We start from the raw sequence: 14,470 nt of genomic DNA on the forward strand, positions 1-14,470 counted from the left end.
AGAAGTAGAAAGCTAGGAGAGACTCAGAAGGTGACTCCAGAGGTCTTTCCTCCATCTTTGGGAGGTGCGGGATTGATGGTGAAGGAATCAGGAAATGAAGACCAAATGTTGCCGTAAGGGACAGGGCCGCTGGGCTGGAGACACTGTCTTCTCCTGTCTCAGCCTCACCCTTCCCCTCAACTGATCTCCAGCCTGTGGGGGAAGAACACAGAGGACAGGGCTCCCATAAGAGAGACCAGCCGTAAACGTTTCTTTGATTGTCCTCAGCTCCCAGTGTCATATGGAAAAGCGGAGCCTCTGTTCCTACCTCCTGGGTTAAATCATTGTCCAGATTTTCTCAGACTTGGTCCCATCGTCCCCTCATCTTCTTTTTCTTCTGTTTTATTACTTCAGTTATTTTTAAAACAAATTCCAGATAGCATGTCACAGATGTTTCAGTAAGCATCTTAAAGATGTGTGGACATGTTCCTATGTAGCTGACATTGTATTGTTATTAATAAAGATACAGATGTCATTATTAATAGCATTACTTTTAATTTACAAAAGATACACTTCAAGTTTTTATTTAATCTTTTTTAGGTTTACCTTCTTTTGAGAGAAAAAGATAATCAGCTTGTATCTATAAAATATGCTAAGGCTCAAAGATGGAGATAGTGTGTAGAAGGGAGATACCTTTTAGTTGTGTAGCATCCAGTGTGACTTTGAAGGTAATGACATGAACGTCATCACTTCAGTTATGTCCAGTACTCATCGCAGCTTAGATCTCTCTGTGCTCACTTACTCACTTCCTACTCAGCTTCTCTGTTTCAGGGTCCCAGACAGCTCTCAGTGTCCAGGGGCCGACCTTGAGCCCCATTCCAACAGCCCCAAGCTCCTTGGCTGGTACCCCCAAGTCTCACTGAGTAGTAGCACCATCCCATTTCACGAGCAGAAAACGTACATGCCACCCCTGATGCCTCCTCCTCCTTCAGCTCTGCATCCAGCGCCTCACAAGCCTTCTCCGTCTCACCTCATTTTCTCAGTTTCTGTGCACGTCTCTTCCCTTCCATTAGCACCGCCCTAATCAAAGCCCCAGAATAACACACTAGCAGTTCTGTTTGTTCCTTTTTTGACCTCCTTCCATCCCTTCCCTGCATTTCAGCTAGAGATGTTGAGAACATAAATATGATTTATAAGTAAATCTGCTTAAACACTCTCTGTGGCTCATGTAAAATAAGTAGTCACTTTCTGTACTTTGTGATAATAAAGATTTTATTTTTTTCAACCGACTGATGCTAGGGTATGAGCAGGCGTGCCCAAACCCAGCCTGGCTTCTAACCAAGACTGTCACATGTAGATTTTTGCAGCCCTGGGTTTTTGATGGCATGTTTTCACTGTTACTTGTCTACCTACCTCCCATCAGCACAGAGAAACAATCAGTAACACCCTCATCACAGCTCAAATATGTAGGAAGAGAATAGAGAATCTATATGCATGCAAGTTAAATTGTCAGTACACTTTAAAATGTTTTTGTTAAAATCCTGTGTGTAAGGCAGTTGAGTTTTGAAATTTTTTATTTTGCAAGATTTTAAGCGTATACGATAGAGGAAATAGTACAATGAAAACTCCAATTTACCCAGCCCTGGATTCAACAGTTACCAAGATTTTGCCACACTGGCTTTGTCTTTTAAAAGAAAATCCTTTTAAAGTATGTTCAATCCTAGATACCACACATTGAGAGTTTTATTAAAAATTCCAGCATTGGGGACTTGCCTGATGGTCCAGTGACAAAGACTCTGCACTCTCAATACAGGGGTCCCAGGTTCAATCCCTGGTCAAGGAACTAGATCCCACATGCTGCAACTAAGACCTGATTCAGCCAATAAAAGTAAATTTCTTTTTTAATTCCAGCATTCAGTTCAGTTCAGTTTAGTTGCTCAGTCGTGTCCGACTCTTTGCGACCCCATGAACTGCAGCACGCCAGGCCTCCTGTCCATCACCAACTCTCGGAGCATGCTCAAACTCATGTCCATTGAGTCGGGGATGCCATCCAACCATCTCATCCTCTGTCATCCCCTTTTCCTCCTGCCCCCAATCCCTCCCAGCATCAGAGTCTTTTCCAATGAGTCAACTCTTCCCATGAGGTGGCCAAAGTACTGGAGTTTCAGCTTTAGTATCATTCCTTCAAAGAACACCCAGGATGATCTCCTTTAGAATGAACTGGTTGGATCTCCTTGCAGTCCAAGGGACTCTAAAGAGTCTTCTCCAACACCACAGTTCAAAAGCATCAATTCTTCAGTGCTCAGCTTTCTTCACAGTCCAACTCTCACATCCATACATGACTACTGGAAAAACCATAGCCTTGACCAGCATTAATAACAGTTAAATATATCTTTAAGAACAAGACAAAAAAAAAAGAACAAGACATATTGAACGTTAGTAGAATATCTGAAGTATCTGTGCAGAAAAGTTTATAAATGCACTGCCCAGTTCCAACCATAAAGGAATCATGTAAAAAGATGTGTGAATGCTTTCAAAACCTCTCCCAGTGATACTCAGCTCTTTGATCCTGGATTATGATTAGGAGGTATGACTAGATGGTCATTTCTGAGTTTTTGTTAAATCATGAGATACTATGATAATAACCAGTTTACTCAGTTTTTGCTGCTACTCTATTGTCATTTCAGATACCTAAGTCAGGAAAGCACTATCTTAATTTGTGCTTTTAAGAAATACCCTCATTTACACAACTTCTTGGTAGCAGTGTTTCTCCTTGAGTTCAGTTCAGTCGCTCAGTCGTGTCCGACTCTTTGCGACCCCATGAACTGCAGCACGCCAGGCCTCCCTGTCCATCACCAACTCCCGGAGTTTACCCAAACTCATGTCCGTCGAGTCACTGATGCCATCCAGCCACTGATGCCATCCAGCCATCTCATCCTCTGTTGTCTCCTTCTCCTCCTGCCCCCAATCCCTCCCAGCATCAGGGTCTTTTCCAGTGAGACAACTCTTCGTGTGAGGTGGCCAAAGTATTGGAATTTCAGCTTTAGCATCAGTCCTTCCAGTGAACACCCAGGACTGATCTCCTTTAGGAGGGGCTGACCCCAGTTAAAAAGGATCTTTCATTTTCACAAATGATTTGAGAGAATTCCTGGCCAGCTGAGAAACAAAGCTTCTAAAGACATAAAACTTTTTTATGATTTGTGTCTTAGTAAAATAAGGACTGTTTGTTCCTGAAACCACTTTGCTATCTCTGCTTTTTCTAATTAGCTTTTTTATTTGCTTCTTTTGGTTTTTACATGTACAGAGAAGTTATTCTCAGCAGACCATGATGAGTGTTTCATTTAATTTTAAAACAGTCCAGTTATTTAAATTCTATCCTGGGGAAGAAGGAATTCTTATTTTTAACATCCAGAGATTAAAATCCATTTGCTGCATAAAATCCAGACCCTGAACCTCTCAGGCAGTGCCTGGGAACCATGTCCATGCCAGATGAGATCCCTGTTTGTGAGCTGTCAGGGTTCAAAGCTTCTTCCAAACCAGTTGTTTTAACCTGTGGAATTTCAGCATAATTTTAATATGCTTTGCAGAGGGCCCATGATCTACTTCACCTTTTCTTAAATAGCTCTGTTTGGTATAATTACTATTTGTATAACTTTTTTTTTTTGGCGGAAGTCCCGTAGCATGGGCTATCTTTAGTTCCAGGGACTGAACCATGTGCCCTGCAGTGGAAATGTGCAGTCTTAGCCACCAAACGCCAAGGAAGTCCTAGTAAATTATTATTATGACTTGGGTAATACACAGGCACCCTTTAGAGCGTAGCACCAAGTCTCCCCTTTCAGGCCTCACCTCCATCAATACAGAACCTTAGGGATGCTTGTAAAAGCAAAATGGAGAGAGCCTGCTATCTGTCTATGTGGCTTCGGCTAGTAGAGAAGATTCACTAATGTCGAAAAGGTCATCTGTTAACCGACGGCTTTTGTGTTTTGTTTCAGACTCACAAGAAGAGGACGAAGAGCTGGTGGCTGAAGTGGTTGGAAGCTGTTCATCTGTGGCCGCTTCTCGACCCTCAGGGCAGGAGGCAGCGTCGCCCGCTGGCGGGCCTCGCCCAGTCAAGGATTTCCGAGAAGAGCCCGAACATGACGCAAGCAAGATCTCTGTCGTTAGGCCATTTTCCATAGAATCCAGGAACTTCGGGGACGTCCCCGGGGCGCCTGGCACAGCCGTGCTCCTGGGCCCAGCCGCGGGCGTGCAAGACAGCGAAGCCATGACCGCTGGCACCACCCTGGAAGCCGACCCCGCGGCGGGCAGCCCACGTCCAGAGCCCGGGGCTGGCCGGAGCCGCCTGCGGAAGCCGCGACCCGTGCCCCTGCGGAAGAAGGCGCTGGGCGGCGAGCTCTCGGAAGCGGCCCCTGCCCTGGAGGGTGTGCGTCCCGACGGGGAGGATGGGAAGGCTGGGAGCCAGAAATGTGCCCCTGAGATGATGGAAACGCCAGGCGGAGATACCCACGACTCGGGGGCCGAGCGGCCAGAGGATGCGAGGAGCCCCCTGCTGCAACGCGAGTTCGATTTCGCCGAAGATGCAGAGACCGTGGAGTCCAGGAGAGCCCTCCCGAGGAAGCCTGGCCGGAAACCGGGCAGCAGAGTCATGCCACAGGTTCATGGCGCCAAGGCGCCACCGGAGCCGGGCCCCGGGGCGAGCCCCACCCTGCAGCCCTGCGGCGGCCCCCTGGCGCGGCAGCACTCGCCCCCGCTCTCCGCCCAGGGCTCCTACCACTTTGACCCAGACCACTTTGACGAGTCTGCAGATCCCTTTAAACCCAGTATGACTTTCACCAGCGGTGACTTTGGTTCTCCCGCCGGTAATCAAGTTAATGAAATCTTAGAATCACCCAAGAAGGCCAAGTCGCGTTTAATAACGTGAGTGGGGCCGGGCGTGGGTGTTGTGTTCTGTGTCCTCTCTCAGAGTCTGGCCACTGCTTTTGGTTTGGGGGGAGGCCCCCGGGGCAGACACACAGCTTGTAGCCTCTGACGCAGCCTTCACTGTTGTGCCTGACTCTGCTGTGGAATCAGAGATGCCAGAGGTCTCCTTTTTAGATATCTGCCTTGCTTGTGAATCCTCAGCTTATTCAGCTGAGTTCTTTACCCCCTAACCTTGGATACGTTTTTTCCTGCTTTTAAAAAGAAAAAAAAAAAAAAAAAAGAATATCATGAGCTAGGCAGGTAGAGATCTGATGGTTTTCAGAAATCCTGTCTGAGCTGTGGGGTGTCATAGACAGAACTCAGGGATCAGTGCCAGCCACCGTCTGCAGATTCTCTGGATGGAACAAAGCTCCCAGGGCTGCAGGTTGCCTGTGTAGTGTCAGTAACCTGGGGGAAGGGGCGTATAGAAGTCTTTTCACTTGAACAGAAAGCTGTGATTCCTGTTGAAAACAAACCTACCACTCAGAGCTACTGTGAATTCTTAGGTCTCCTGGTCAAACTTCTGGCTCTTATCAGTAAGGAAGTGAGTTTCCAAAAAGAATCAAGAATCTTTTAACCAGTTGCCTGAATCTGACTCACCTCTTCAACAGCCTTAGAATATGAAAGGTCATCTGTTGTTCTTACTCTGTTCTTTGATTGTTAAGTGGTTGCTGAGCCAGACAGGCAGTTAAACAGTTGCCAAAAAATATTGATCAGCTGTCCTCAGGATGCTCTTCTGTGGCTCGGGTTAGTTACCTGTATCTAGTTACGTGTGGCCTGGGGGATGTGATGGCCAGGTCTTTGCCTAGGTGCTTTCTAATATGGGGTCCTCTAAATATCAGTGACCCTACCTCTCAGGGTTGATAAGGGCTCACTGGGAGCCTCTCTTTCAGTCGCTTATTGAAGATGTGGAGCCCGTGCATTCATGTGGCATAAAACTAAATCCAAAGGGAGGAAAATTAATCCTACATCTTGTTTTCGGTAGCAATAAGTACCCTCTCCCAGCCATACTTCCCTCACTTGCTAGCATTTTCCTTCCATTCTGTTTTTGATGAATGAATTTCTTGGTCTAAAATACCTTATGTATTTAAAAAAAAAAAAAAAAAACTCGTTTGCAACCAAGACTCTTGCCTCCTTCTTTCCACAGGAGAAAGATGCTCGACCTGTTGTGTAACTCTGGGGTTTTATTTAGCAAATTCCATTATTGTAGAAAAGAGTAGAAGTAAACAGGTAGAAGTAGGTAGCACCTAGCAGAGAGTTCGAAGTTCTGATAACAGGGTCCTTGTGTGACTTCTTAAAAGATGATACGACTGACATCTCAGATTCTTCTCCTGTAATATAGACATCCAGTATAAAGACAGTTTAATGCATGCTAAAGTTTCTTTACTAATCTTTTTTATTTAAACTTAAATTTTTTAAAAATTTCAAATAATATTTAAATCTTCTTGGCTAAGTCTATCAAAATCTCACTGACTTTGCAGATAGAGGAAGACAAATATCATATGACATCACTTAGTATGTGAAATCTGAAAAAATGATACAAATGAATTTATTTAGAAAACAGGTGTAGACCAACAGACATAGAAAACAGTCTTCCACAGAGGAAAGGTAGGGGAACAGGGCTAAAATAGAAGTTTGGGATTAACAGATACACACTCCTATATATAAAATAAACAGCAGAGACCTAATGTATAGCACAGGGAAATAGAGTCACTGTTGTATAATAAAAATGAAATAAAAAATAAAACATCATCCTATGATTGGGATTTTGTTGGGCAAATAAGATGAATTAGGTAAAGTCACTTTGAGTTTCTTAGTGATAGACACAGGTATAAGCAGATATATTTTCAATTATATTTTTATTCATGCATTGATTATCTTTAATCTGGATGACTAGACATTTAAGAGTAAACATACTCAGCAGTAATGTTATTTTTTTTACATTTACAACTGTTTGGTAGTTTACTTTTCATCCTTAAATTTGACCGTGTGGCATTTCTGAGTGTTTCCACCACTCTCTTACTCCTGAGAGTCATTCACTCACTAGTGGTCATATTGATGAATCTGACATTTATAATTTCTGTCTCATCTCATAGAACTTTGCAGCCTTTACGTCTGCCAGACTAGAGAGAAATATTCCAGGCTTTACATGATTTTTTCTCCATCTGTCTGTCTTTTTCCCGTCTCTAATTTTGTTGGTGCATCAGGACTACTGAACAAGTGACATTTCTCTGTTTTCTGTTGTAAGTACCCCTGCTGTTTCGGGCTCCCCTGGGACCCTTGGCAGTTCCTCCCCCGCCCTCCCCAGACCATCTCCTCCACAGCATGTTGGCTTCCCTTTCTGAGTTGAATCTTCTGATGACTTTTTGCATTTCATTTGCCACTTCATGAGTCAGCTTAGCCTTGCCATCTGTACCCAAAGGCTTGGAGACAGGCCCTCCCACCTTAGGTGCGAGAGCTTGCGTCCCTGGCTTGGCACGCCCTGTGTGGCGCTGTGATGCTGCGTGCTGGCTTGGCCGCCTGGTCATCCCCGCGGTGGTTTGAGGAACTTCTGGGCTGTTTAGTGTCAGGAACAGTTGACTTTTTTGATAAGGCTGCCGCCTTGGAGCACAGGGGATACATTTTCCTGAGTCAGCTCAGCTTGAGTTTGGTAGCAGGGTGACACTCAGGCATTAGGAAAGAAAATCAGGCACTGACGAGGTGGGGGTCCATATTCTGGTACCGTCTATGCTGGTCTTTGTTTTTGTCCCACAAAACGAGAAGAACTTGCAATTTGGTGATGGGGGTGGGGTGGGTCAGAGTGGTGGTATTGGAAGTTTTAGGTTCATTAAAACAGAACGGAATTCTGGACTAGTCTTCAGATCACAAATTACATGCGAGTTTAAACATAGCGGGCGGTGTGAGTGTCCCCAGTTCCGGCCATGATGTTCATTTTCTATCTTACTACTGTGGTAACAGATTGCTCAGATATTTTTATCTTCATATTTTCTGTTGCCCACAGCCCTCTGTGAGCACACAGGTCTGGAGCTGTCTTACCAGACTTCTGTGGCTTTTAGCACAATAAAGAATTTTTAAAGAATGTGGTCCGGCGTGGTAATTTTTCTGGTGCCTGTCAAAGCCAGGTGAGCGCGGATCACGTGACCCGCCGTCTCTAGGTGCTGGGGCTGTTCTTGTGAACGCTGTTGCAGTTAAAAACCATAGGGGCCCGAGAGCCAGTGTTTAGCATCCCACAGAAACAAGCGAGGGGATCACTGAATTACAGTTTTCGCTTGCCCTGTCTCTTGGGAGAGGATTCAGAGGCGCCAAGGTGTTCCCGTCTCTGACATGGGGCGGTGTGACTCGTGTGGGGCTGTGCGCTTTGGCTGGTTTCTGCACACACCGCTATCTGCTCCATCTCACGGCTTGGGAGCTTGTCCGTGTGATGCCAAACCAGCCTGGTGTTCTGTTTGTTTTTCCCCAGGAGTGGCTGTAAGGTGAAGAAATATGAAGCCCAGTCTCTTGCTTTGGATGGGTGTTCTCAGGTAAGTCTGTCCCTTTCATCAGCTTATCTCTTAGACCAGTGTTCCCCATGAGGGTGGTGGCTAATGAAGATTTTTCCAGTGGGATCTGAGTATTCCGCTTTAAGGAAGCTGATTCCCAGTCCCTTGATCCTAAGTGGATCTGAGAAAGGGCCCTATTCCTTTGGGAATAGTTACTTTGTTCCCACTTTTTGGGGGGAAAAGTTCCTTCTCACCCACTCTCCGTCTTGTTGTACTATTGGATATGGAACCTCTGAGCACCAAAGAGGGATTTGAAATGTTGGTGTAAGTTTTAAGGTGATTGACTGCAATAACTGGATAATATATTTTTAAAAGTCAGATCGTTTTCCAGTTCATTGCTTTCCACCAAATAGGAGAACCTGAATTGTCAGCTGATAGATGATTAAAAATAACTTTTGACACAGTGATATATGTCACTTATATCTCCATTAAAAAGAAAATTATTGATGATAGAATTTTTTGGTACATAACTTGGAAAGGGGTTCAAAGAATTGAGACGTTTCTGTTATCAAACTTTCTTCTATTTAACTTGTTTATTTTAGTAAGGCTTCCGGCTTTATAAAAATGGAAAGCAGGAATAAAATTGATGCTGACTTTTGCTTTATTCTAGCAGTGAATATTTATCCTTGACTATATGAATTAATTGGAAAACACAAACCCCCCCAAACCCAGGCCCATTTGATTGCAGTGAGGTGCTTTATTTTTCCTTTTTAAAATTTTATTTCAGTATAACCATTGCAGAAATACATTCATTGATTAATAGAATGCATTTTAAGGTGAACTTAACACAGGACCAAAAACTTGGTACATAGTTTAAGATTAAAGAAAAAGATTTGCAATTTGATTTTTCATCTATTACAAGTGTATGAACTATCTACTTTCAAATGCTGCTAAAGAGCAGGCAAAAAGAACCATGAAAAATTTACCTTTTTTTTTTGTTTGCCTTTGTTTTTAAACTTTTTTATTTTAGAATAAAGCTAGTTGACAATGTTGTGATAGTTTCAGGTAGACAGCAAAGGAATTCAGCCATCCATATTTCATGTATCCATTCTTCCCCAGACTCCCCTCCCATCCAGGCTGCCACATAACAATGAGCAGAGTTCCCTGTGCTGTATAGTAGGATCATTTGAAAATTATCCACATGAAAAATTTACCCTGGACTTGCTTCGGAAAAATAACACGTATTACTTTGTAAAATTACTTTTAAAATCGGTGCAACAAAATGTTATAATTTCCATTTTTTAAAAATTTACTTTTGTGTTTGATTGTACTTATAAAACACTAATATTTTTAGAATAAATTGTGTATTTGTAAATGAAATAACTCTCCAGAAGAAAAAAAATGTTGACACTTGACTTAGGCTTGTAGAAAAAAATTTTTTTAATAAATATAATAGCAGAACTTCAAAAGACTTTCAAGCATGCAAATACATTTCTTTGGGATAATTTCTTAATGGAAGTAGAGAGGAAATACAAATTTAGAGAGGAAACGGAATGATGTAGATTTCTGACCATTAAGAGCATATTTATGTTCAACTTTAAATAGATGATAATGTATCGGATCACTAGAGTAACTGAATTAAAGCAAAATCAATATTTAAAATAGAACAAAATTTTTTTCCTTTATTTTGTATTTATATGAGAGGATAGATTTTCTCTGAACTTACTGTAATAATTTCATGACGTCTGTAAGGTCATTATGCTGTACATTTTCAAGTTATATAGTACTGTATGTCAATTACATCTGAATGAAACTGGAAGGAAAGATAAATAAGCAAATAATATATAGCAGATATTATATCCTTTGTGACTGTTTAAACTCATACTGAAAGGTTTTAGATGTCACCTGAAAAACAATGGGTTACACAAATTTTCCCAAGTAATTTAGTAACTATTGGAGCAAAAAATATGAAGACCACTGCCTTCGGCCACTTAAACTTCTTTCTTATAATTTAGGCTAGAAAAGCCTAATTTTTCAAACCCTGGAGTTGAATCACAGAGGGTAATCCCTAGAAAATACACCTTACATGGTTCAGAGGCTGCAGCTTCTTCCTTGGTTGGTGCCCAGGTCCGTGGAGAGCATCGTATAGCATGGAGGCTGCTTTGCTGTTCCTGACGTGTTAGTTTCCCTCCTAAATGGCAGCATCGCCTCTGTTGTCTTTCTCAGGATGAAGGAGCAGTGATCTCCCAGATCGCAGACATTTCCAACAGGGACGGTCATGCTACCGATGAGGAGAAGCTGGCATCCACGTCATCGGGTCAGAAACCCACTGGGGCTGAGGGGAAAGGTGAGCCAGAGGACGACCTGGAGTACTTTGAATGTTCCAATGTTCCCGTGTCTGCCATAAATCATGCGTTTTCATCCTCTGAAGCAGGTATGGAAGCAAATCTTCATCTTTCTTACATACATAAGCATAAAAATGCCTGGAAGCCTAGGGCAAGGAGGCAGCTTAGAGCGATTGGAGAACTGGGCCCCCAGAGGATAGGTTAGACTGCTGGTCTGTGCTTTGCTTCTTTGCCTGGAGAGGAGACACCAAGGGGCATCCGTGGAATGCCAGGCAACATGTGGATAAGTGTGACAGAGTGTGCGGAAACACTCGTGTGTGGGACTGATTGATTTCTTTAAATAATTTATTTCAGTCTGGCCACAGCTTCCAGTGTAGTGATCTGCAACCATGTTGTGATTTTTGAGTTTCGTGTTTCATGTATAGAAATAGTAGTAACTAACAGATATAGTTACTTCCACATGTAGGCACAGGTTAGAGTGCTTTATGCATAGTAAGTCATGTCTCCTCACTAGATAGTGTTCTTTTTTTTTTAATTGCAGTTGATTTACAATGTTGTGTTGCCTCCAGCTATACAATAAAGTGATTCAATTATATATATATGTAATATATATGTGTGTGTATATATATGTATTTTTCAGATTCTTTTCCAATATAGGTTATTATAAGACATTGAATATAGTTCCCTGTGCCATACAGTAGGTCCTTATTGTTTATCTGTTTTATATAAGGCAGCACAGGTAGTTCCCTGTGCTGAAGCTTCTTGCTGTTTTCCACCTTAGAACATTCTAGATCCGAGGCCCTTTGCCAGGTCCCAGATTGTATCTGTGGCCTTAACCTTGACTTGTGAAGTGCTTGGCACCATGATCCTGACTTCATTAACCATTATTGGAAACTAAGTATCTTCAGCAACATAATTTAATGTGAGGCTTTTATACTTAGATTTTAAAAGATCATGCTCTATCAAATCAGAGAAGCAGGTGGAAATCTGCACTTTGCAAGCGTTATCTCCCCAGCCACCACCACCCCCACCCCTATCCAGATCTCAGTTTCCCGTCTGTAAAATAAATACTCCAAGGATTGTTCCAGATTTCTTCCCAGGCTTCTTTCTGCTTTGACATTTTCCCCAAAGACCCTTTTTGCCTTTTTCCCCTGTGCCCCTTTGCCTGTTACTCAGGCTCACCCCAAGGACTCTTGCCTACACTTATTTCTTATGTATGAAACACTCTTCTGCACCCTCACCCTGTAAAAACTCTTCCCCTACTTGCAGGCCTCTCAGAAAAGTCACTTGGTTCCCACTGCATCTCTTCTTCTGTTCCCGTTCCGTGTAGTAGTCACAGAAGGTCATTTTTGATAACTCCTTGAGGTTAAGGACTGTGAATGAATGACTCATCTTCCAAGTTTTCCGTGGTGTCGGGGACTTGTCCATATCTGTTGAATTACGCCCTCCCTCACTAGGAGGAGATTCCTTTGGCAGAAGCTTACAGAGCCACAGGGTTCTGCTAACAGAACAGCTACTCCTGTTAACTCTGTTGATGCCTGAGTAGTGAGCAGAGGCCCAGTTGCATGGGGCGGGAGGGTGTGAGTGTGCCGTGCTTGAGCTGTTCCCGGGGGCCACCTTTGGGCTGGGTCCTGATGGATATGTAGGCAGAGGTGCCCCGGGGACTCTCTCACGGGGGTGGGAAGGAGCCTGCTGCATGGCTAGAATGCCCAGCAGTTCCCCGGGAGTCCTGGGCAGGTGGGAACTCGAGGCAGGGTTGTCCTGAGGAGTTAGGGCTTTTGACTATAGGGTTTTTAAGTGGAATACCAATGGTCCCATTTGTATTCTGAATAATTCACTCTTGACAGTGCCCTAAAATAATAATTTGTGATTGTAGGTGGAGGATTGTAGCTTTAGCATTTTGTGTGTTTTTCCATATTTAAAATTTTTCTTCGGCAGATGCGTATACTTTCATTAGAAAAAGCATAGTGTTGGTTTTTTGTAAATGTTGATTCCTGTGGTAGAGTAAGAATGAGGAAACCAACTTAAAGGGTGTGGAGAGGATATTGCGTTTCCAGGCATCAAAATTTAGAGCTTTTTTTTTTTTTGATCTGCTACATTAATTCCATTGAGGGTACCCTTCAGGGTTAGAATTTAGATTCTCTCCTCAATTTGGTAATAAAATACTTTTCAGTGTTACTATTGGAGAAGGCAGTGGCACCCCACTCCAGTACTCTTGCCTGGAAAATCCCATGGATGGAGGAGCCTGGTAAGCTGCAGTCCATGGGGTCGCTAAGAGTCGGACACGACTGAGCAACTTCACTTTCACTTTTCACTTTCATGCATTGGAGAAGGAAATGGCAACCCACTCCAGTGTTCTTGCCTGGAGAATCCCAGGGACGGTGGAGCCTGGTGGGCTGCCATCTATGGGGTCGCATAGAGTCGGACACTATCGTAGCGATGCTGAAGCGATGTGGCAGCAGCAGCAGCAGTGTTACTATTTCCTTTTTGTGAAATGATCCTGTGGTTAGTACAGCTCATTTGCAAAACTCTTAATGGACACAAGGGGGCAGTCTTGCCGTTCTCTCCACTTGAGGACACGATTCTGCCTGTGGCCGACTGGCCCCAGCGCTCTTTCCTCTGGGCGTTCTGGACTTTGAACACAGCACAGCGGTCAACAGAATGCAGTGTACCTTTAAGGGTCTTGAGATACTGGGGTTCAGAGGTCCATAGATGTCCTTCCAGGCCCACACTGGGGTTTCCCGGAGTCTCTCAGTGGGAAGGAAGGGCACCCACCTCTCGGGATGACTATAAAAATGACCCTCTGTGTTTTAGGCACTGAGAAGGATCCGTGTCAGAAGATGGAGAAGGATGGATCCACCGTGCCCGTGAGTTCCCAGGCTCATGGGGGTGCAGGGTGGGCACGGGAGCTTTCAGTCTTTGTTTTGAAGCCCATGTTAACTCAGTAGTTAAATTCTCATCCATGTTTGGTGATGGGCGCGAAATAGAAATAAAGCTCAGTTCCTTCAGCTGGGGAGCTTAGCACCTGTCTGAGGCGTCTTGAGCAAGACCACCAGCACTCAGACGGCAGCTGAACATCCTCAAATGTCCCCCAGGTGTAAAGTACAGCGAGCATTTGAAGCCGCAGTACCAAAAAAAAAGGAAAATGAAATACCTATAGCTTTTTATATTGATGACATGTTGACATTTTGGATCTGTTGTGTTGACAAAACTATATTATTAAAATTAATTTCACCTATTTATTTTTACTCTGTAAATGCGGCTTCTGAGAATTTTTAACTTCCACATGGCTTCCGTTATTTTCCTGGCCACAGATGCAAGGTGGAAATAGTTCCCCTGTGGGGAATGTCGCACAGGGTGCGTCCCCCGGGCGGACCCACTGTATGGCAGGTGTCAGGAAAGCTGGATTTGAGCTAACTGAGCTAAAAACTTTTTTTAACTTTTAGGCTTACGAAAATAGTACAGAGAACTCCTATACCTCCTGTACCCATCCATGCTCCTCAAACATTAACCTTTTCTGTGATCACAATACAGTTATCAGAATTCATTAACACTGGTGCAGTATTGCTATCCCGTCTGTAAACCATATTCAGGTCTTATCAGCTGCCCCAATAATGCCCTTTTTCTGGTGCAGGATCCAGGGCAGGACCCCACAAGGCATTTGTTCCCGTGTTCTCTGTCTCCTTTAATCTGTGATAGCTCCCAATC

The 14,470-nt window shown here is 43.6% G+C and overlaps 1 protein-coding gene across 12 annotated transcripts in view; it reads left to right on the forward strand.

Moving 5' to 3' along the window:
* The window catches only part of TACC1 (transforming acidic coiled-coil containing protein 1), a 126,723-nt gene that overhangs the window by 90,735 nt on the left and 21,518 nt on the right, over positions 1-14,470 (forward strand). For 3 of the 12 annotated variants that reach the window (XM_040242967.1, XM_040242969.1, XM_040242965.1), the window contains 5 exons: positions 3,966-4,896; positions 7,146-7,181; positions 8,399-8,459; positions 10,644-10,851; positions 13,577-13,629. In XM_040242967.1, coding sequence (XP_040098901.1) covers positions 3,966-4,896; positions 7,146-7,181; positions 8,399-8,459; positions 10,644-10,851; positions 13,577-13,629 — 1,289 coding nt within the window. The remainder of the gene's footprint in view (positions 1-3,965; positions 4,897-7,145; positions 7,182-8,398; positions 8,460-10,643; positions 10,852-13,576; positions 13,630-14,470) is intronic. The other 9 variants (XM_040242973.1, XM_040242975.1, XM_040242974.1 and 6 more) reach the window with 7 other exon arrangements.

Source organism: Oryx dammah, unplaced genomic scaffold (assembly GCF_014754425.2).
Source record: "Oryx dammah isolate SB20612 unplaced genomic scaffold, SCBI_Odam_1.1 HiC_scaffold_7, whole genome shotgun sequence".
NCBI lineage: Eukaryota > Metazoa > Chordata > Mammalia > Artiodactyla > Bovidae > Oryx > Oryx dammah.